Genomic DNA, 23,826 nt, shown 5'->3' with positions numbered 1-23,826 from the left:
TGCGTTTTTTTTGGTGCTCTTTCATAACCAGAATTTGGTACCTCCTCTGTTGCATTTGATGGACAAGCTAAGTGACCAGCTAATAAAAGCTCAAGCTAATGTTCAAACAGCTGTAAAGAGCAACAGACTCCTCGATCATTGAGGTGGTCAGATCGACAGACTCCTGTTGGATTAGAGGCCACAGCCTGTTTTGCTTACACACTGAATTTTGTGATCAGAAATCTTTTTACTGGTTGAATATTTCATTTTGAGTAAGTGGTAGTTTCAAATTTCCAATTTAAAAAGTATAACAAGTTACAGTATTGGTCCATGACGTTACGTCAGCTCCTTTCATCAGTCTGGCTCTGAGAGGCAGGCAGAGAGAGTGACTCTGGATGACAGATGAGACTGAGCGAGGGACACGCGGAGATGGGCAAAAGAAGAGAGAAACTCTTGACCTTGTTGTGCTAAAAACCTCCAGTTAATTTTTATGAATGCTCATCCACAGCCTGAACGTGTTAATGCTGCCGAGGCCTGGACATGTGAGCATAAGACGCCTAGCACAGTAACCCGCAACCAAGCTTTCCAAACACTACTCTGCAGGTGGTGATAGATATCACACATGTACACACATTTGCCATACCATAAACACACAGATTCTAGACTAGCAGTGGCCTCACGCACTTTCAGTATCAGAGTCGTAAAAGCATGCACTCACATTCTCATACACAGAAAAGCTTGCAATCATGCGAAAAAAATACCTCCTCTGTGCACATCTGCAGACACTCTGCATGTGCACATTTAGATAGATACACACATTTACAAATGTAAATCCTGTTTTTTATATACCATTTCTAATGATGCACCCTCCCACACACACACAAACACAGGCTGAACTTATAAATTTAAACGCCCTGTCAGACGACTCTCAGGAGACTCTTTACCCCTGCAGAAAACGTAAGGTTTACCCAACTCAAACTGTCCCCAGAGATCCTGCCAAAACAGCTGTTAATGTGTGCTACCTACAGGCATGCAGTATCTCTCTCTCTTTATTTCTCTCTTCCTCCCCGTTTTACTGCAGAAGCTTTATCTGTGTGATAAAATAATAATAAAATGTCCGTTCTTACTTTGCCAAAATACATTGCCCATCTATCTTGGCTTCGAAAGAAGCAATAGACCTCAGTCTCTTATCTCTTTTTCCCACATGAGTTAGTCTCCTTCACCTCTCACTTGTTGTGTGTGTGTGTGTGTGTATGTATATATATATATATATACACATGAACACATATATATATGTGTTCATGTATATATATATATACATGAACACATATATATGTGTTCATCTCCTGTGAAGTTAACATCCAATACAACTTACTGTAGGTTGTCCTGGGGATGAATGTTCTGATGATTGAATACCAGTGAAATTTGTACGTGCCCACTGCACAATTCACATTACTATCTCTCTCCCTGGATTTAACACGTGTGGCAACCCACAGTGACGTCACTCTTTGGTTTGTGAACTGTTGTTTTGAAGCCTCGAGTTTCGCATTTTGACCTGCGGCACGTCCACTGCACGCCCAACCACACCTGCAACCATGCACCGATTGGACGGACCAGCTGTCAATCAAGCTGTATCCATGCTACGGTGCTTTATGGTCTACTTTACTCTAAATGAGACCACACTTACTAATTGAACATCTAGCTTTATTATCTCCTCAGGAAAATGTTTACTGACATTGCAAATCAAGTGAGAAGTAGAGTCATTTTCTGCTAGACTTCTATAGAACCAGACTTCTTTTTGCAACCTGGGAGTCGCCCTCTGCTGGTGATTCCAGAGTATACAGGCTTCAGGCACTTCTGCATTGGTTTCATTTTCCGGAATCCATGACTACGTCCATTGTTATACACAGTCTATGATTAAACATTGAAAGAAAAATAATACATATAGTAATATGGACAAAAACAATACAAGCAATTCGCCTTGCAAATGCTTTGGAGGGAGGGAATTCATTCAGCACTTTTGTCAGGCCTCAAGGATACACACCATGTAGTTTGTGAGAAATACAAGAAAAGTCCACAGAATTTTCTTTAAAGCAAAGTTAGCAGAGACAGACAGACGAGCTTTGTGGGAGTCATTTCTATGTGGAGGGGAGGTGAATCACTCAACTCGCCCGGCAGGCCCACGACTGTATTTGAGCGGAGGTGAAACTGCTGACACAGTAAACGCCTTGAATTTGTCAGAATATACAGACAAATTTATTTTTGGTCTAATTGTGTAGTCTGGGTTTCTATATATTGAGGTGAATACAGCTGATGGCAAAATACTGAAATCCTGCTGCTTGCGAAAACTTCCCTGTCACATGTTCTCCATAATCTTCTATTATATAGAATATATCATATTCTATATTCTTTCAGTGATATGTGACATCATATTGTCAAATCACATTATATTATAGCACCTCTACAGCATCTCTTGTGTTATCGGGTCTCTGAAGGCAGTTCGCTCTCTGAAAAGCCATATTTCTCTCAGGTTGAAGAGGGGAAGTGGCTCACGAGGTCCCCGACATACCAGCCACAGGTGGGCAAAAATATTTTCTGTCCAGGCTTTGTGTCAGTGTTGCTTTCACATTCCAGATTACTGGCATACCTCTCTTCACCTGGACACCTGCACAGCTGCGACTCTATAGCCTCTCCTCTGAGCTGCAGACCCTCATTGTGCTCCTCTGGACACCAAGACGATAGCGAACAGTATCTGTAGCGTGACAGTGTTATTTCTTTAATTCTTCACTAATAATAGCGCCCCCATCCTTCTTTTTATGCTATGTGCAGACTGTGGCTCATGCTGGCAATATTAGACGGTTATACCATTTAACATTTCATCCAGAACTAAGTGCTGTGAGTGAAACGAACTGACAATATTTTACACACATGACCCTAGTTAATAGGGTAAAAGTAAGTTATGTTTCAACATTTGTGGACACATTGATTTAGCTAAGTAGCAGGGTTTGTTGGCATAAAGCTCCATCAACATTCATTCTTTTTAAACCTAAAACTGTATTTGACTCGTGACTATTTCAGCCTAGTGTTTACCAGATGTACCAAGTCACAATTTGTTCCTACCAGCCTCACAGCTGGCAAGCGCGTAGCTTGTGCCAATGTAGTTTTTACTTGTTTGTCTTCACGTTAATTCCCTTTATTCCACAACCAAAACAGCCACCGCACGCACAAGATCCAGAGGAGGAGTTGTTGTTTTAAACTGGCCTTGTGAATGGGTTATTCGGAGGCCCTTTCAAGTCCCCTCAGCTAAAATCAGAGGTTAAATAGGAGCATTCCTCGCACAGCTCTATAGCCATAATGTGGAGATTAATGTGTTTGTCTTAAGGTTGTGAGGGGATAGTTGCTCGGAGTATCACAGTAACAAATCTGACCAAGGAGGCGAGCTGCAGTGTTCTCTTCTCACAGAAGGCAAAGCCAGCGTTAGGAGCGTTTCACCAAAGCCCAAAATAGATTCAAACTGACTCTTCAGCTCTATTCGCAGACTTTTGCTCGATCTACTTTGTGCCTCCTTTGGCTGATAAGGGCCCATTGTTTTGCTGCTTTTAGTTCAAGACTTCGTGGGAAGATAGAGGCGTTATAAGGTGGTGAAATCCCAGGATAATATCAACTTGGCTTTTAAGGCTTTTTAAGAGGCAGGCACTTAGACACTGGGTCCTGTGCCAGGGTCTAGCAGTCTCGACAGGTAGTAATTTGACTGGTAAATGTGTCATTATATAGCCATGGAACAGGGTTGGGGCAGACAGGGAGAGAGAAACGGGGAGGAGGAGAGGGGGGAAATAAAAGAGAGATGGTGTTAGAAGGGAGGTGGCAGATGGAGATACATGATGCAGCAAAGGAAGGAAGACAAGGTTTTAAGGTGGACAGGCTCAAACAGGCGGAACTTGTAAAAATAAAAAAAAGTCTGAACATGTCACAAAGTTGTGACTCCAGGTTGCTCAACTTTGTGGAATGCTGTCTTTCTATCGTTCTGCCCGTGTTAGCTTTTGCAAAGTGTGGGTGGTCCTCTCACTGACGTACACGGCAGTTACATTTCTACATCTTACTGAGGCCTTTTCTTTTGCTCTTCTGCACAGCGTTTGCCCCGTGTGGAGACGAGACAATGCGACTGTACTGCTTTCAGCCCTACATTAAATGAACAGCCCTTTTCATACATCATCAATCAGTTTAAAAACATAATTATTTTAGGGTTATTAAACATGTAAAATCTTTAATATATTATATATTTTGTCAACACACCTTTTATTTTAATTTAGCCAGTGATCATTCTCGCTCTAAATAATACATCTTTGAAATGAGTGATAACTAATTTTTGTTTGAAGTTAAACACCAAATGAAAACAGGGTCCTCTCAGCGGCATAAATCATGCATTATTTGCAACAATAACTCTAAATTTATATGCTGCTGTACTTGCATTACTAATAACTTTGTCTCCCTTGGCGTCGCTGGTTCTCAGAAGTATGTGATTAGATTGGTGTTGTTCGGGGGCCTTGTCGGTTTTAGTTATTGCTCTCATTTTGTCTTAATTATGGTTGTATGAATAGCCCCAGATCCAAGGGGCAGTTGCAACCCCCTCTGCCCGTTTCATAAACGACACTGAGCGTGCATCTAAACATAGAGAGTGAATTTTTGCGGTATTTAAGATATCTCTCCCTCTTTCTATCTCTCTCTTTTACAGTGTAATAGCAGGGGGAGGCAAGGCTGTGTTTACTGTACGGGTGCACAGGGGGAGGAGACTGGGTGAGAGGATACAGTGGGGAGGGTGAGGGTTAGGAGGATCGCTCAGAGTCATGGTTTCTCTTAGCATTTCCCTCCTGTGTGTACGTGTGTTTCCTGCCCATGTGCACAGACCTGTATGTCCTAAGTGTGAATACATGCTACACAAACGCTCTGATGTTGCTACTACATGCATGTGCACACTTGAGTATAAATGCCTATGCATGGAGAGGCCCTCTGTGACCCCTCCTGCAGATGGAGGGGAAAAGCAGACAGAAAACATGCCTGTGACACACAGGAAGCCAGGCCCAAGAGTCGAGTCATGTCCTAGCACAGGGTTTAGCCGAGCTCTGACATGTCGATAAACAACACAGGAAAGGTTTAGCAGCAGAGATAGGGAGAGAAAGAGAGACAGGACGAATGGAGGGGGGGAGTGAAGGGGTAAGAAAGAAAGAAGGAAGGAGAAGGAAGGAGGTCACTGAGGGATGGAGGGAGGGACGACTAGCAGGGAGGGCAAGGAAGAGGCATTTGCCTTTTTGTTGTCAGCTGAGGCTGGACGGTGGGAGACTATTACTACAAGCTGTTGCATTGTGTCTCTCCGTGGACAAGGCATTGTGAGCAGCTGCTATGGTGTGAAGGAAAATACATTGTTTGCAGGATAATTCAAGGTATGGCAGTCAGAGTTGCTTCTTTGTTTCCACAGATTTGTGCTGCAGCATTTTTTAGCATCTTGTTCTCTACCTCTCTTTCCTAAGTATGAAGTACTGAAATGTGACTGAGTTCAGTGCTGTTCTTTTCTTCCGCGAGGTGTCACGCACCTTCATCTTTTAACCTGAACTGCTCAGCTCTGAGTCTGTTTGCCCGGCTCCAGTGTACAGTAGATGTTGCCGGCAGTTCAGCGGGGATCGTAGATGTATTATGACGGGAGGCTCAGCAGCTCCTGGGTGGTCTCCGTCCTCACTGCACTACCAGTCACGTACCCTGGCGTGGTATTTTTAGTGAGAGTTGCTCTTAACTGATTGAGTTAACATCCTGTCTTGGCTTCTCCTTCCTCTCTCTCTGCCGATATCATCTCTCGTCCTTCTTAAATTTTCTGCCTAATTCGTCTGATTCCCAACAAGGTTTGTGGGCATAGAATCCGGCCGGGCTGTTGTCGACTAACTGACTTTCAGCCTTGGTAGATTCGGTGACAGTGAAGTGAACAGTTGATTTTGTTAAGATAAAAGTAAAAAGCGTTAATGCTGGATTGCAGTTACCGGAAAAAATGTAGACGTTAAGTATTCATTCATTCAAGTCATTCAATTAACATTTTTACGATTAATACGTTAAATTTGGTATTTTGGTGACCAGATATCATAAAACTAAAGCGTTGGGTGACTGGCGAACCAGCATTTCTGCTCTCTCAAGACTGCCTTCATGAAATTGAGTAGATTAACATGCGTTTGCGTTCGATGATGTCATCCCACAGGGCACAATCATGGAGGAAATGGACTTTGAGCGGCGCCGGGAGCTGAGGAGGCAGAAGCGGGAGGAGATGCGCCTGGAGGCCGAAAGGTAAGACCCGTTTGCTTGTCTTTCCCTCACGTCAGTCTTCCACAATGGCTTAATTTGTAGATAGAGCTGCAGAGGCCCTGCAGTCCAGAGGGGGTGAAGTCACTGTCATTTACAATGTTACTGCCAAGCTCGTGTAAAGCTGAGGGAGCAGCCTGTGTTGTGTAATGAAGCTCCGGTTGTCAATGCACAGCAAACCTCCTCTGAAAGAACAGGGTGGCAGCTTTAATAGCTTACGCCCTCCTCCAGGTCTTTAAAGACATCGCTCAGCAAATAATATACTTTGGCGAGAAGAGAGAAAAAAAAACCTGCTACGAAATCTGATAAGCACTGTGATGACCTTTAAGTGGGAATGTTCAATCATGCCCCTGCCTCCCTCCTGCTTCCCAATTTTCTCTCCCGGATACCTCGGCCTTGTGAACCCTTTTGGATTCAATGGAAGAAATTGATTAAACTAAAGTTCATTTCGGTAAATTGAGAGGTAACATGCCAAGTGCTGTAATCAAAAACAGTGAGAAAAAAAAGAGAACTTGATACATAGGGAGCCAAGGAGGCATTTTTATTGGGCCCTTTCACCAAAGTCTCTTCATCTGTGTTGCAGCCCTTGCAATTAAGAATGAGGTTGATGTGAATGCAGATACCGGCCAAGGTCACTTTGTCTTTTTGATGTGTTTTATTACAGCCAGTTGCTCCATCACCGATGAAAAAACAAGCCGACATAGTTCTGACCGCTGCTGAACACATAGATGTTTCTCCGATAATTATTTTTTACGACGCCGAGAATATGTGCGTAGCAATTACCCTAGCAAAGAACAAAGCCCTTTGCTCAAGGTTGTATGCTGTAGCATTATTCTCTATTAGCGTGGCTACAAAAGTGGAGATACGCTCGGTAATAATAGTCAAGGTGAACTCATTCATTCAGACATAGAAATGAAGCGCCTGCCAGCTTGCATACGCTGTATAGGTGGGTGTTAAGTTTTATTACAGATTTCATGCAGAGGCACAAGGGACCGTAACTGAAATGTATAGTAAAGAACGGCAGAAAGATGGAGACAGCCAGACGAGTACATCCATATTTCCGTTATTAATGCTCAACGGCTTATCGTCGATATATGGTATGATAGCCTGGTCCCGATTTTTCAACAGTGGCCCATTTACACATCCAGCAGTAACGCAGAAAAATAATCATTCGTGGTCTCACGTTTCAGGGGACCTGATGTAAATCCAATATTGACTCTCCCTTCTGTTCTCCAACAACTTTGGATGAGAAGATAACTGGCTCTTTAGCTTCTACATGATGTTCCCTAATCTTGTCTACCTTTCGTTTGGATATAGCAAGCAAGTTGTGTACAGTTGCTTGATCCGAGATTTGAAACTGAAAACTGCTTCTTGGTGCAGCTGGAAAAGAGCTTGATGGTTACGGCGTTTGCAGGCCAGCAAATCAAAACAATCAGCTGAAAGCGGCTAAAACACTACGTAGAGCTGAGGGCATCAGCGGTTTGTCACTGTGAGCGACAAGTAAGTGCAGCTTTGATAACCACATTTGGGCAATCATGGTCAAAAATGTTAGTTTGTTTTTTATATTAGCAATCTAATATTAGCTGGTATGTTGTTAATGCAGTTTATTTATTTCTCATACCATTATTGCAATTAGCCAAAAAATCCAGTATTGGTGTGGAAATGTGGTAACAAAAAAATATGACCAACTTACTTTTACACGTACCTCGTTACTACTTGTGAAGCTACCAATCCTAAAGCCTGAGACAACTTCCCAGAATCCTTTAAAAGGAAGAACCCCTTAAATGTATGTACTTGTATGTTTTACCTCTTGTAGACATTTTAGGCCTCATTTCCCCAGATGCACTTTTAAATAGCTGATTGAAGTGGAGGTTAATACTGTTGTTACATTTCATTGCATACAACCCTCATAAACCCCCCACTGTTCGAATTATTTATGCAGTTTGGGAGTGTTTATTTACATGGAGAAGATGGAATTTGGCAGAAAATGTAGACTCGGACGAGCAGACAGAGAGAAGCGAGGAGGCCCGACAGACTACAGGAGAAACGGTCCAATAGTGAACAAGAGTAGGGGTTGTAAGCATCTTAGACGTTTACATTTTTAGCTCGGCGGGAGTTTGCGCGTGACTGTTTATTTGGTCAGAGCAGCAGTAATGTCAGCTGGCAGGCGACACGCCGCTGCTGTTATTGATGAAAGGTTACGTCTCTACGTTGTTTCCATTTCTGCCAATATATTGAAACAATCAATATTTACATGCCCCTCTCGGTCGGACTAGTCAAAACCACATGTTGTCTCGTTGGCCTGCTTCCATTCAACCAGAGACACCGGAGAGAGCGCGGGGAGAGTGTGGGCCCATGTAATAACCGCTGTAGGAATGCCAAATTCCTGGCTATTATAAGTGTTTACTGGCCAGGTCTCCGTGAGCTGTTTCCTACGTGTGTGTGTGTGTGTGTGTGTGTGTGTGTGTGTGTGTGTGTGTGTGTGTGTGTGTGTGTGTGTGTGTGTGTGTGTGTGTGTGTGTGTGTGTGTGTGTGTGTGTGTGTGTGTGTGTGTGTGTGTGTGTGTGTGTGTGTGTGTGTGTGTGTGTGTGTGTGTGTGTGTGTGTGTGTGTGTGTGTGTGTGTGTGTGTGTGTGTGTGTGTGTGTGTGTGTGTGTGTGCTTTTTCTGTGACTTGTTATTGTCTCCTAGTCTGTGCAGCTATGCTCATGGTTGTGTGCGATGCATGTGGGGTTAGGATGAGCGCGTGCATGCAGTTAAAGCTTGCGGATGTTCACTTCAGTGTGAATGTGTGTCTGGATCGGCATCAGGTGATGAAGGCTTGACGAGCTCCATTCACTTTTCTAGTCGGCGTGTGTGTGTGTTTGAAGGCAAAAAAGCCAAATCTTTGCTGTTCTGTCTAACATCAGCATCAGTTATTGTTGTAAGAAGACTATTATTGACCTGAGAGGTGCACGATTGGCCGCAATATCCCTTATAGTTCTATTGGTTAAAGACACAAGCATACACCCACAGACACACATTTTTTCCTAACTCTGCTAACGTTTCTCACACTCGTGTTCTTCAATTTCCCTATCCAGGCTGCTCATCAATGTTATAGTATGTTTCTCTTCACTCAAACACACACACACACACACACAGTCACTGCCGCGGGAATGTCTTTTTTTTTCCAAGGAGAGCACATGGATGTGGAATTTTCCCAGTCAATTCAGTGACCAAAGGGTATTTGTGTCAGCGAAAAAAAATGTCTTCTGTAACAGTGGTAGTACGCATAATTTACTTTTTCAAAAAAGCTGTTGGTACTCGGAGCTCTTATGCAGTTCTTTGTCCCAGACACAGCTGTAACGGAATACTTTGCACATTGCACATAGATAGATACGGTGTTTCCTACCAGCACAGTGGCTTGTTGAATGTTTAAATTGATATCACACGACTGCACCCAGTCTACAAATATTTCCACACGTAACCCTTAGTAAAAACCTTTCCTTGTTTTTAAACTTAAGTTTTTGCACAGATCAACGGGTGAGACAGGCTAGCTCTTTCTCTTTGTCTCTGTTCAGTCTTTGTGCTGAGCTGTGCTAAGCGGCTGCTGGCTGTTCTTTTTGATCTTGCAGAAATGAGAGTGGTATCATCTCAGCAAGCAGGTGAATAAGCATATTCCCCAACTTGTTAAACTATTCCTTTAATGTTAAACATTGTAATTATTAAGGCTTTGGTTCCAACATTTTTGGGGGAAATGGTTGTTTTTTCGATTTCTGCCATTGTCATCTGTCATACTCCATCTCTTCCTCTCATTTCTTATGCATCCCATCTTCCTTCTCTACTGTCTCTCCTCATCACCTACCCTCTGCTGCCACATCCCTCTTTTTCATGTCCTCCACTCTCCTTATCCTCCTTCATCTCACTTGGTTCTTTCTCCTTTTACTGTCAACCTTTTCTTCCTCTCGTCTTCTCTCTGTTCATTCCTTCTGATAGTTCCTCCTCTTCCTCCTCACTGTCTGTCTTTTCTCCCACATCTCCTCCTCAGTCCTGTCCCCCCCCCCCCCCCCCCCCCCCCCCCCCTCACCACACTCCTCTCCCCTCCGCTTTCTCTCCAGACCAGGAAGGGCTGAGGAAATAACACCCATCCTCCGTGAATGAGCCATGCCAAGCAAATCCCCACCCTGGATGAATGGGCCGTTGCGAACATGTCCCAGTCCTGCGTCGTAAACCTTTTGGTTTTGACAGGAGGAGACGGGGAGATACAGATTGAGAGATAGAGATCAGGAGGGAGGGGCTGATCCACATGTGCCAACTTCGCTCCAACCACACAGGCTTGGAGAGAACTTGAGCTATTGTTGCAGATTTTCAAAGTCTGATTTTACTCACTTTAGTGTACTTACATTTGCCATACTGCTTTAATCGTCTGTGAGTGAGAATAAATGCAGTCTTGTGGAATTCTCTCACCGCTAACATTGTGTTTTCTTGGAGCCAGCCCAGCAGAGAGCAGGGTGGGGAGGAGAGACAGACGGGGTACGATGTGGTTCTTTTGGGCCCACAGTAGGAAGGGAAATAGTCCAGAGAGACCAGCGTGGGAATGGGTCAGCATTTCTGACAGTGTAAGCCCCCACCCTCTTTCCCTCTGCCGCATCCCCTTTCCCCCCCCCCTTCCCCTGTTCACAGAAGCTTTTCTTTTCTCTCTCTTTTTTATCTTCCTTTTTTTATTTTCTCTCCCTTCCCTCCCGCTCAACTCTTCGCCTGCAGAGGAGGGGGTGAAGAAGTCTTTTCTCATGGGCTTTTCCCCAAATTGTTTTCACTGACATTTCTAAGATATTTCGCTGTAAAGAAAATATTTGGACATATTTCTCCCTAATGGGCTCACTGATGGTGATGTTTTGTGTGCGTGTGCTGTCTGCGCATGACGGTTGCTTTGTGAATGCAGAGAATTGCCCTAAGCAGCTTCACTGTGCCGTGCAGCATGTGGAAAGTAAAGAGAATTAGAAATGTATGTGTGTGTAACAAAACTTTTAATTTCCTTTTTCAGCTGTACTGGCCAAAAGTGTGCAGGGTCCATATTAGCTGCCGATCAACTGTGTGCAGTTGACTGTACTCTGCCACACAGGCAGAGTCAGACACACACACAAACCTGCAGTTTAAAACGGTGGCGACACATCATTTTGTACAGGAAAAGGTGTTGTCTGTGATAAAAATCTGCAGATGAGTCCTTTTTCCATTATCGTGCACTCCTTTTCCTTTGCCGTCTTTCATTTCCTACTTGTCCTCTTTATCCTCACTTTCCATTTCATTCGCTCTTTCTCTCCGTCCTCCCCCCACCTCTCCCCATATTTCTGTGTCAGTATGCTGATAGAGTTTGGGGCCTATGTAAGGAGAGGGATATTAAATCGGGGCTTTGGTTGTGTATGCGTCTCCAGCCAAAGCCGTGATTGACAGGAATGCTAATTCAGCTTTTAGGAGTTTGTTCTTCCCTCCTACTGAGGAGTCTTTAACCCTGAGACTGTCGTCGTCACCGCTATCAAGGATTCTTTTTTTTTCTGTTCCATTTTTAGCTGTTGTCATTTTCTCTTTCTCATGACATTTGGTGCTGGTTCTGGGACGGCACAGTCCTGTGGGAGTTGAGGCAGTTGTTTCGCAACTTTTTTTAATTCTATTTCTTATAGAAACAACATATCACTCTGGCATTTTAAATAAGGGTTAACGTTTTTTCCTTCTGCAGGGGAACATAAATGGGATTGGAAAAAAAATTAAGATTTGCAGAGAAAAGTATTTATTTAAGGGAAAGCTATGTTTTGAGGAGAAGAAACAAAACATTCTTCATCGCATAAAAGGTTGAATAAGGAATAAAATACACTCTTGGCCAGTTCACTACACACAGGCGGGGGGGCTTGCTACAGCTTTAATAGGTTTTACTGGCTAATGTTGGCAAACTTCCGATACTATACATAGTCACTTTCCTGACTCCATGACTCTAAAATGTAAATGTCGCGCTACATTTCAACATTGTAACTTGTGGCCGGTGTTCGGCAGAAGTCACATATGCTCAACGATTCTGAATGTATTATCTGAACTAAGCACATACTCATGAACATGTGTAAAGAATCGCCTTACGTCACTGATGTCACCGTCCCACGGGTCCAGCTTGGGCGTTGACAGATTCATCCGCTCTGTTATGACAACGTTCCTCATGTGAGCGAGGGGAAGGGGAGGCAGAGGGGAATGGTGTTAGGGGAAGGAAAAGGAAGAAGGAAACTGTTGTTCACAAGCTGTAAAATCTCACATAAATCCGAGCAGCTTTAGCTCGGCTCACCACACATGTTGCAATTAACATGCAATAGCACGCCTCGCCGGCTCACCTCAAAGGCCGTGCTGTGATCTCAGGTAGCTATGCATGTGGTCAGCAGCGGGGGTAAAGGTCGGCCAGGGCAGCACAGGTCAAGCATGGAGCCTAGTTCGTAGATGTCAGGTGGCCAGAAACAACAGTCCGGGAACTGATTGGATTCTCTGGAATAAAATAACATTTCTGTCTCTGAGAGTATTTCGCTGTTAGACACGCTCACTTAAATTTTGCAGTTTGGTATCAAATCCAGTTTTCTTTTTGGGTGTTGCCTCTTTCCCTCAACCTGTCTACATCTACTTCATTTACATTTCCAGAATGACTGAGGACTGGTCCCCAGAGAAAGGCCTGAACATGTTGCTTTCAGTCAAATTAAAGCTCATAAATACACAGTAGCTTGCTAGCCAACTAGATTGTGAATAATAGAGTCGTGTTGATGAACAAACGCAGCCGCACCCTTTACCTAATCCACTGCATTTATTTAAAAATGCATAATCCACTGTGTGACTGCTTTGGGTTTTGTTCTTTAAAGGTAAGATGAAGAATGGGCAAAGAACAAGTTCTAATACAAAATAACAGACGAAATAAACCCATCATGTTTGTAGACATGACCTTCCATGAATTTGCTTGATCTATTTTATGCTTGACCAGTTATGCATAGAAATGATAAAAATAAACCACCAAAGTTGGACAATAAGTTCAAGGGACACCACCAGATTTCTGAAATATTAATTGGTGTGTTTTCCTTCTAATTAAAACAGAAATCAACTGTGAGGGTGATGCTCATGTTGCCATGGATATTCCTGCAAAACGGAGCCTGTGTTGAGAGTTTCATTAAAACAAGAAGCAATATACAAGAAGCAGTATATTTAAAATGTGGCGCCCTTCAGCTCTCTTGAGAAAATATCTTGTTTATTCTTTATTGACGAGGGTTTGAGAAGATTGATTTCCGCTCATGTCAGTCCATTAAGTATATGCCTACAGCCCAGCAGCGAATTAGAGCTGGTACTCAGATTTCCCCCAAGCTAATCATTCCCCTTTGTGTTTAGTGTTCGTGCAAAGCAAACTAACTCTTCTTCATTTGCTTCATATTCAGAAATATAGTGAATTTTCTCATCTGACTCAACAGAGCAAATAAGTGTTTGCACAATGTCAAACAATCCCGTCATACTGGGAATGTGATATTAGTGTTGTCAGCAAAACTGAGCTCTTGCCTACTGTTTTATTAAAACAAGTAGTATCTTCCAGCGCATCAGCACAAAAATACTGTAAGTAGTTTTGACACAAGATATGGTTTAACTCACGAAAAATGTGATTATTAGATTAAATGCGGTATTAAATTCCTTGTGGAAATATAAACTTTTGAAGATAGGGGTTTCTTTGCAGGGCAAAATCACAGTTATTCACACATACCTTCCCAGTTTGATCGGCTCCAACACTAAGCAGACCAGTGTAAACTGTGGGCCAGGAAAGGTTTCTCTGGCTCTCGATTATCCTCAGCCAAGCCATGTCTCCAGACTGGGTTTTTATCAGCTCGTGAAAACTGCAGCCACGATAAGAAGTATTAGTTGTTGCACAGCTGACAGGTCAGCATGATAGGAGAGAAGAAATAAACTCGGGGGCAAACGCACCAGGTTTGGTCACTGTAATGATTACAGTCCAATTTAAAGAATTGCTCACTTTGAAGTTTGTAACTCTGAAGCTAAATGGAGGAAGGGAAGAAGCAGATGAAAGGTTAGAATTTGGAGTTTGGGGGGGAGGAGAAAATGTCTCTCTTTGTCTGCTGATTCTCTCTGTCTCTCTCTTTCTTCTTTCGCCTCCCTCAGGTTGGCGAGGAATGATGATGATGAAGAAGAGGCGGCCCGCGAGAGGAGGCGCAGGGCACGCCAGGAGAGACTGAGGGGCAGGGAGGGCGAGGAGCCCAGTGGACAGCCAGACAATCTGGTCATCACCAACAGCCACAGGTGACACACTGCCCAGTTAAAGGGGCTGTAGCCCCTCTTCGAAGAAGTGCTGCCACCAAAAAAGTCTTGGTGCTGCAAAAGGAATTCATGGTAGAGATGTAGGTTATCTGAAGGCTTTTGGAAAGTGGGAACATTCGGTTGGATATCTAGCTTTTCTTTCTTGCACAGCTCATTTGCAGTTAACAGTGAAAATAGTGGCAGATTTACCTCCTGAAATTCTTGATAATTTTTGAATGTGTCTTTGAAATGAATTCAATAGGCAGAAGCAGCCTTCTCGTTATTAGCCAGCAACTATCAATTTTGCCAGCAAAAAAATTCTGGTAAATTGTATTGGTGTTTGCTAGCGAGCCAATTAAAGTAACGTGAGCTCCCTGAGGTGGTTGAAATTCGTCAATAGGAACATAATGGCTACACACAACAATATGCTAAAAGACTAAGTCAACTTTTTTTTTCTTTTGAAAATAACCATTTGGCTTCTTAGTTTCCATACATGCTAAGTTTTTTCGAAAAGGTATCTAAGTATATTTTTAATGTTACAAGAAAGAGTGTATGTCGTTTGCTACGTTGCCAGACATGCTAGTGATTGCAAGAGCAGCCAAACAATTATCCACTTGTGTTTTAGGGAGGTAGAAAAATAAACACCAACCATCACCCTCTAGAGCAGATCAATATTCTTATTCTTACTTGCATCATTAACAAACTGCCGTGCCCAGTTATGATTGCTATACTGATACTGTCATGGGTTGAATGATCTCATCTTTTTCTCTTTGCATACTGAAATAACGGTTGAGTCAACCAATGCAAGAACCGAACCCCACCCCCAACCCAATCCCAGCTGTCAGCATGACAACCAGCGTATGATCTCATGCCCATCCATCTCAGACTACTGTAGGAACAAAGGGGGCTAAATATCAATTTCTATGAATTTTAACGCTATGAGATCAATTGTTTTGGCTATGGTGGAAGTGGTGGTGGGCTGCTCTGACATCAAGCAACACAGACGATGCTTTGTGGTCCTGAATATTTCCCCTCCATGAGCTCAGAGATACATCCTGGGCTGGTCAAACAACAAGGGGATTGTGCAGGAGGATGCTGAGGCAGGATCCAGTGCTGACTCTTCCATTGTCGATTGTGTAGATGCAAGGATAATGTTTGCCAGACTTTTAGGTCACAACAGTTGAGTTTGAGTTTGAGTTTGGACAGTCAGTTTATTGCACTTCTGGTGAGATGCCAAACCTCATTTCGTTACTCTATACTTGTATATGTGTAATGACAATAAAGTTGAATCTCATCTCATCTCATCTCATCTCATACATGACAGTTGGTAGATAGCTGCTATCTGAGTGCAGACATGGAATCCAAGAGACCTTTGCTGAATTGCTATTAAGCAAAAAAATATTTGCTTGAGCTTTAATACTTTTTTACTGTCTCTTTTACAGTTGATAAGGTCCCAGAAATTTCAAGAAACTTTACTGGGCATATACTTTTGCTGAGGTTCGGGAATTTAGTCTTTTTGTGTTATCTACGATTATTGGACAAAACAAAAAATATTAGTTTGACATTTCAGCAATCTAATCCCTTAGTGAGTTCATTTAAAACTTTTATATTGTTTTCTGTTTTGTCCCGTTCTTGTCAAAGCTTGTCATTTAAATATGTCAACTGCTTAAAATTAACCTAAGTCACTGTTACTTGCCTCTAAAAGACTCAGTTCCTTCCACAGCTGGCGTCCGTTGTTCTGACCTAATCACTCCCTCCTCATTATCACACAGTGAAACGCTTGTGTCCTATCTCTCCGCCTATAGTGTGACAGAGACAGTGTCTGTGAGCAGCTCTTGTGGAGGCGGTGGAGAGGAAGAGGACCAAGCGCTGCTGGACCGCATGGCCATGCGCGAGGAGAGACGGCAGAGACGCATGCAAGAGGCACTGGAGAGGCAGAAGCAGATGGACCCCACCGTGACAGAGGACAACGGCAGTGTCGCCGCGGAGAAAAACAACGAGGAAGAGGAGAGGCCCTCCTCCTGGCGTAGGGGTCGTTACCGTGATAATGAGGAGGAAGAGGAGAAGACGTCCGCATACAGCTCAAGGAGAGAGGAGAAGCAGCGAGAGGAGCCGAGAGAGGAAGGGGAGACCCCTCCTGAGGGTGGAGAGGAACCAGAGGAGGGGGTAGATGAAGAGGAGGAGGAGGAGTTTAAAGAGGAAGTGGTGGAGGACAAACCAAGGAGGTCTTACTTGAGGGAACAGGTGAGTCGTCCCCTCATTCTTGTCCATTTACTCCACTCCAATTTGTCGTGTTATTGCAGCTGACAGAGCCTGCAAATTTGATGCTTGTTTCTGTAGGAATCAACTGAAGAGCCTAGAACTCAAAACGAGGTATGGTCGTGGATTTATTCACTTTGTCACGCACATTGTTGAACTGATCTCTGGACTGTCTTTTCAAAGAAATGCTATAATCCTCTTTCGTAGGATCTCGCTGAAGACGAGGCACATTCAGTAGTCAGTGAGAGTTCAACTCAGGCCGCGTCAGCAAATTCAGAGGCTGAGGAGGATGCAGTAGAATCAGGCGAGACTGAAGAGGTACCTGAGGATGATAATGTAGATAATTCACCAGAGAACAAGCCTTTGACATTCATAAATGACACTGGAGAGGACAATGAGGTATCTCAGATACTGCACTCAGAGGATAATGAGGTATCAAGCATGTGGTAAGAGTTTCAGTAGAGGTGTACTGCACAGCACAGAAAATCTCCCTGGGTAACTTCAATGTCTTGACGCATCTTTTTACGGACGTGATATGTGAAGAATACTCCTGAGACTAATCCACAAAAAATTCTCCTAACATGACAGTCTTGTTGACTTATTGATGTGATTTATTCCCGAGCCGGATGCTGAAATTACCCAGACACCTTGTGTCGTCACAGTGTGGTCTGCACCATTTGAAAAACGGTGGTGACTGAGCCCAAAGTTTTATGAGGTGTGGTTTGCAGCCACGTGGTCACAATTTTCTAACAAGGTTAATGCATTGCTCCACTGAGTGGTCACAGTGTTCCTGTCTGCATGCCTTCCACATCCGCTTTGAGAGCAGCAACACATTCACATTACATTGACTCCACTCCGAAAACTGAATGTAGCAGAGAAATAGCTAAATTTACTACTTTATTTATTGTTATAAAAACAAAATTGATGATATATCATGAATATACTCTTGATAAGTGATGTTTTTTTTAAAAAAACATGCTGAAAAGGGTCCACGAAAATCAGCCTGTGTAGTGTAATGATTGTGTTACATGGCATGATCAGGAAGACGAGTGTCTGCCCTGTGCTACAGGTAAATAATCTGCTGTATGGTTTTAATGGCTGGCAGTTTACATATCGGCCTTAGACACATCATTATTTTATTTTATATAACTGGAATTATGTTTTTGACAATGTTGAGATTAGAAAATGTGCAGCTGGAGACACTCCCAGGTTGATCACATGTTAGTGATCAGCAATAATTCTGGAGTGGAAGATGTTTGATGTGATGTTCTGTATTATTTTGTTTTGGGGTGTGCTCTTTTTCTTTATCTTTTTTTTTTATGTGACATCCTGTGATGTCCCGTGGTAGATCCCGCCCACTCAGGCTACCCACCAATTGCGTCTTTGTTCACTGTGCCGGTGGTTGTTTCCGTGCAGGTGAATGAGAGAGGCGGTGCCAGGGAGGAGAGGGAGGAGCAGAGGAAGCAGAACGGAGGGCTGCACGAGGAGGCGGCTCCCAACCAACACAGGAAACCTGAGAGGACCCTCAGGTACACAGACGCAACAACTCGAGCAAAGTCACTGCCAAAGTTGGCGATTGTCACGTCTTATTAAATATTTAACAGACAGTTTTCCCCCTAATATTTATTCTCCAGCATTTTCAATATTTTCCCACTTGATTAATATTAATAATGCAAGGGTCTTAGAAGAAAATGCAAATGCAAAATAAGTTAATATTTTCAGACTGTGGGTATTTCCATTATCGATTCTGCCAGTCATTTTGGCTTTTTTTTTTATTATGTAAAAAAATTATGAAAATCTAGTCAATAATGTTAATCATTATCAAAATAGCTGCCAATTATACTGCCGTCTATTTTAATATTTTTCTATTTAGAATATTTATGTAGTTTTCTGAACAGGAGTGATGCTGTGTTTATGAATATAATTCAAGGCTCACAAGTGACACAGAAATCCAAATTCTTCAATCACCCTGACAGTGGCAGTAACAATATTATAAAACAGAAATCAAGTTGATTTTGGATAATGTCAGCAGTAAGCCCATGTACCAGTGCCTCACTACACTTATCCAGTTGTGGAAAAGTACTGCAGTAACTTAATATTCTTGACACAAAGGTCAGCTGGAAAGATCAGGTTACCTAACAAAGATCACCGTTTCTTTCCAAAATAAAACACTCGAAAGTGCGAAAAACATGACACCAGTTTTAGTGATTAAAAAGTTATCAATATCACAAAAGATGAAAACAAAATGTTTAAAACATTTTACAGGGAATATCCTCCATAAATGTACTCGATGATACAATGACAGTCTGCAGTTGTGCAGATGTATTTCCTCAGCACCCAACAGTGTTTGCATATGCTGAACAGGGGCAGTTGAATCAGACAGAGGCTTGAATTGATATTCTAGGCTGACATTTATTGTTTGTCACTCAGGTATCCCCTAAGGCATTTTGCAAAAGAACGGAAACGCATGTCTGAATCAGATTTTGTTCAGCATTCAGATGTTGCAGTATTGTGTCTTTTTGACGTGGGTCACCGACAGTCATTCCCCAGCTTGAAACACTGAATGAAGCTTCAGCTGAGGTGTTACCTTATCTTTGCAAACGTGACTGTTGGTGTTTGTATGGGTGCACATGCACCCGTCTGTGTGCATTTGCTTATCCATGAAAGAGGCAAATCCTCAAGTGTATGTTTAAATATTCAGTTTGTATCAAATGTCCGGCATTGACCTGTATGTCAACTAGCTTTGTGCCCCGCCTGCGCAGTTTTTGTTTCTGCTGTGATCTGCTTTTGTCTGTTGCGCTGATCTGTGGTTTCCTGCGTCTGGCCCAGTCGCGGCAGCGTGCGTTCCCCCGAGGTGTCCGCAGGCGACGACCAGGACGACGACGCCCGCCTGGAAGCGGAGCTCAAGCTGGAGGAGCTGAAGCGTCGCCGTGATGACGCAGAGAGCGAGGAGTTTGAGAAGATGAGGCATAAGCAGCTGGAGGCTGAAGCCGAGCTGGAGGAGCTGAAGAGGAAGAGGGAGGACAGGAGGAAGGTGCTGGAGGAGGAAGAGAGGCAGAAGAAGCAGGAGGAGATGGAAAGGAAAACCAGAGAGGAGGTAGGGAAGAGATTCATTTTAGAGATTCTGTTTGCTGTTCTAGTTATATGTTTGAAATATCCTTTAAATTCCACAGCCCCCATTCTCTCTCATTGTTTTTCACACCACTCTCACTTTGATTTCGTCTCTACACCTGTGTCAGCAGAAGCTCATGCATCACACGCAAACAAGTGCTGCGGTGACATTATCTCTCCATACTTCACTGCAATCATGACTCAGCCCATTGGGTCCCCACTCCTAACTCACATATGTCAGTCCCTCTTCCTCCTCATCCTTATGTATCGCAAAACGTGATAACCCCCTCCGTCCTACGTGTTCACATCTGTGCTCTGCTGCACAGCGTCGTTCATTTTCCCTCTCGGCTGCTCCCTCTGAGGCCCAGCATTCTTACTATTAGCCAGACTGGTCGTCTTTGTTGATCTTGGCTCTGAATGTGGCAGCCCGTCTCTCACTATCTGACCCTGTTCTTCTCCTCTTGTGTGATGTTAATGAGGCCTTTTGGTTTGTAATTAAAAGATGGCCCAGAGATACAGGGAGACTAATTAACCAAGACAAGGCTGTTGGAAAGGGCTGATATACTGCCAACCACCAGCCCTCCTCTTAATACTGTACAAATGGTTCATACATTAATTGTTTAAAAGCGGAAAAAAAGGAAATCTCTTGAAAGTCTGCATTTCTCAAGCTTTCCAAAAATATTTTTTTCCCTGAGGCAGGCAATCCCTGTAAATAAGAATGAGCTCAAAGTAATTGAATTTGTTCCAGACCTGCTTCACTGGATAAAGTAAATCAATTAGAAAGTGGCACATATCTATTGTCTGGGCCAGCTACATATTGGTGGACTGACACTATAAAATCCTATGATAATATAAGTGCAGATGTATTTTATCAGTCTCCACCATAAGATTTAAAATAATCAACATTTTCGCTCCAAACTTTGGGTCTGTTATTTCGTTCCCTGGCAAATCCTCCGGTGCACAGGAAGAGTGCTTTAGGGTTCCAGCAGCAGCAGCAGTGGTTTCTTCAGAATAAATGGATAAGACGCAGACCTGACGTTGTAGCATGAGCAGCTCTATTTTTTACCATAAACACATCTTTTCTCTCGCAGGAGGAGAAGAGGAAGATGAAGGAGGAGATTGAAAGGAGGAGAGCCGAGGCGGCCGAGAAGAGGCAGAAGGTGGATGACGTTGTAGACGGGGACGATAAGCCCTTCAAGTGTGTCAGCCCCCGGGGCTCCTCTCTGAAGGTCAGTCCACCATTTTTTCAACCTTGTACTTCAACCAACGAGCGTCATTCCAGTTTTCATTCAAATTTTTATGATGTTATTGAAGTGTAAAATTCTCAAAATCTCATTACAAAGGAGGGCTGATCTGCTAACTTTAGGGTCCACAGCACAGCAAGGAAATAGGACGCAGTGGATGTGCTAGTATTTTAGTTTTTTATGGAACTGATGTAATTTGCTCATGATATGGTCCTTTGAAAAAAATCTTATATTAAAAGCTTTTGCAGCTTCCATTAGAGAAATACTTCTTAATCAGTTTTTTACACTTTAGCACCATATCCACTAGCGAAACTTGAAATATCACATACAGTATGATATTCTTACAATTTCGATTATAACATTTCTGCTCATTGTATTGTATTTGCATCCCGCGCAGCACAGCGGTCAATATAATAGTTCTCCAGATCTTGCAAATCCAACTCATATGGCAGGGCAGCAAAGCTCAAGTGAAACATTCAAAATATTTGGAGAGATTAAGTGCCAGTTGACCTGCATCTGCCCCTCTCACCTCTTTTAGCTCTTTGCATGAAGTGTTATCTGACTGAGATGAAGGAGCGTTCGAAATTGGAAAGAACTCTCATGAACTGAGAGAAAATGAGACAGCCGCTGGCAAATTTGACTGTTGACTCTTTCAATTTTGCTGACTTGTTAAACTGTTTGTCACAAGAAAAACATACGAAAAATCCACCCAGCCTAATCTGCCCAGTGCATGCCCCTTACCACCTCATCCGAAGATAAACGCTTTTCATGGCGAGGGAACGTTTAATAAGAGTGTGGATAAATGTTTCCAATGCCAAATGCCACAGACTGGGAATGGAGGGGGATTTTTCTACGAGTGGAGAAAATCTAATTAGTGACAGTTGGCAGTGAGATAACAAACTTTGACGCTCGGCTCGAATGGTGCGTGAGCTCTGACGGTAATTGAACGCAAGTGCTTTGTGGTCAGTTTTGTAAATAATGTTGTTCAACTGTATTTTCCTCCCAGACAAAGCTTTACTTTGTCATCATGTTCACTGTAGGTACAGCTGTGTGTCTGTGTGCGTCTCTGTGTGGATGCAACTGTCTGTTGCATAGTTCATACACATGCACACGACTGTGTATGAATTGTTGCTTTGCAGTGTAATGTGTTTTGGTTTTGTTGTGTTTATGTTACACTGTATTCTATTATACAGTTGGGCTATGTGTCGTAATGTGGTCTTGGAGACGGAGACGGTTTGAGTACTTGACACACAGGTGTTTATATATCCGTCTGGCTTTAAACGTAAAATTGACACATTATCACCCAATAAAGTTAGCTGACGTGGCTAACATGTTGTCTCATTTAGACATCAAGCAGACAAAAATATATATGCCTTCAGTTGTAGTCATTCTTCTGGCCACGATACACCATTTTAGCTTTGTTTTTTCCACCAACTCCTAAGAAAAGTATCTGCCTCTTTAGCTCCTAAATGCTCCACTATGTTTGCCAGCTCGTCTCTTACTGTGTCTGTCTGCTAGTTTGGTGTCAAGCAAGTAATGTACAATTGATTCTGGAAACAGAGGTTAATGAGAGCAGTGAGCCTGAAGCAGAACATTAAAGTTACGGTCTGTAAAACCAAAACAATGAGCTGAAAGACACTTGAAAAAAAGTCCATGGTGCTGAGAGGTGAACTGAAGAGTTGTGATTAGTTTCTGGGGGGTTCATCACAATGAGTAAGACCTTACAAATTGCATTTGACCCTGTCTAAGAAGTAAGAATGCACAAAAAGTGATTCATATCCATCGTATATGTTGCTGGGACCATACAACAACAGCCACAGATAGATCTGCTTTTTTCATTTTTGTGCTCCATTTATCATGCCCCTTCAGTTTTTTAAAACGTGCCAAACATATCTTGGTTTTCTTCATTGCCTTTTGCCGTTTCGTGTTTTTTGTTTTGCTGACAGCTGCCATCGTTAAGGCACAAGTTACACTAAAACAAGGAGAATTATACCCCGCTATCAGAAATCACTGCCCAGAGGAACTCACAGTCCCAGGAGCTCGCTTTCATGTTATCATCAGTAAACCAGCATAACTCTGCTCCGCACCATAGATAAAGTACAGTGTTCTCTGGTGGAGAAGGGCAGAGGGACAGAAAAAAGGACAGGCTGCGGAGTTGCAGGAAAGTGATTACGGTTAACAGGATTACTGTGAGCGTGTGTGGATGGCTATAGCTCTTTAAAATGCATCGGAGAATGGGGTATTTCCTGTTCACGGATATTTTTGGGAACTCCCACATTCGAGGAGCTTTTTCTGCTGTTTCTCCTTTTGTCTGTTTAAAGTTTTTTTGCGAGTTTCCAAGGCGCCCCCCCCCCCCCAGCCTTTTTGTCGTATATCATAAACAATCCTCTGACATTCCCACAGCCCAAAGGCAGAGAAAAAAGCTGCTATGTTTCTCCCTCTCCGTCTCTCGCTCTGTCTGTCTCTCTGTGTGTGTGTGTGTGGGTGTGTGTTTGTGTGTGTGTGTGTGTGTGTGTGTGTGTGTGTGTGTGTGTGTGTGTGTGCGTGTGCGTGCATGCGTGCGTGCGTGCGTGCGTGTGATGTGAGAGCAGAGGGAACAATTAG

General features: G+C 43.1%; 1 protein-coding gene across 7 annotated transcripts in view; it reads left to right on the top strand.

The window, feature by feature from the left end:
- cald1a (caldesmon 1a) overlaps positions 1 to 23,826 on the top strand; it is a 202,571-nt gene that overhangs the window by 169,424 nt on the left and 9,321 nt on the right. For 4 of the 7 annotated variants that reach the window (XR_004785925.2, XM_035615291.2, XM_035615329.2 and 1 more), the window contains 8 exons: positions 6,218 to 6,303; positions 14,474 to 14,611; positions 16,414 to 16,852; positions 16,949 to 16,981; positions 17,075 to 17,185; positions 18,284 to 18,396; positions 19,697 to 19,964; positions 21,070 to 21,207. Coding sequence is in view for 6 of the 7 variants with exons in the window: in XM_035615291.2 (XP_035471184.1) it covers positions 6,218 to 6,303; positions 14,474 to 14,611; positions 16,414 to 16,852; positions 16,949 to 16,981; positions 17,075 to 17,185; positions 18,284 to 18,396; positions 19,697 to 19,964; positions 21,070 to 21,207 (1,326 nt within the window). In the remaining variant the exon portion in view is untranslated. Of the gene's footprint in view, positions 1 to 5,262; positions 5,418 to 6,217; positions 6,304 to 14,473; positions 14,612 to 16,413; positions 16,853 to 16,948; positions 16,982 to 17,074; positions 17,186 to 18,283; positions 18,397 to 19,696; positions 19,965 to 21,069; positions 21,208 to 23,826 lie in introns of those variants that run through there. The other 3 variants (XM_035615320.2, XM_035615302.2, XM_035615336.2) reach the window with 3 other exon arrangements.

Source organism: Scophthalmus maximus, chromosome 12, assembly GCF_022379125.1.
Source record: "Scophthalmus maximus strain ysfricsl-2021 chromosome 12, ASM2237912v1, whole genome shotgun sequence".
Lineage (NCBI taxonomy): Eukaryota > Metazoa > Chordata > Actinopteri > Pleuronectiformes > Scophthalmidae > Scophthalmus > Scophthalmus maximus.
This window is presented reverse-complemented; position numbering and strand designations above follow the sequence as displayed.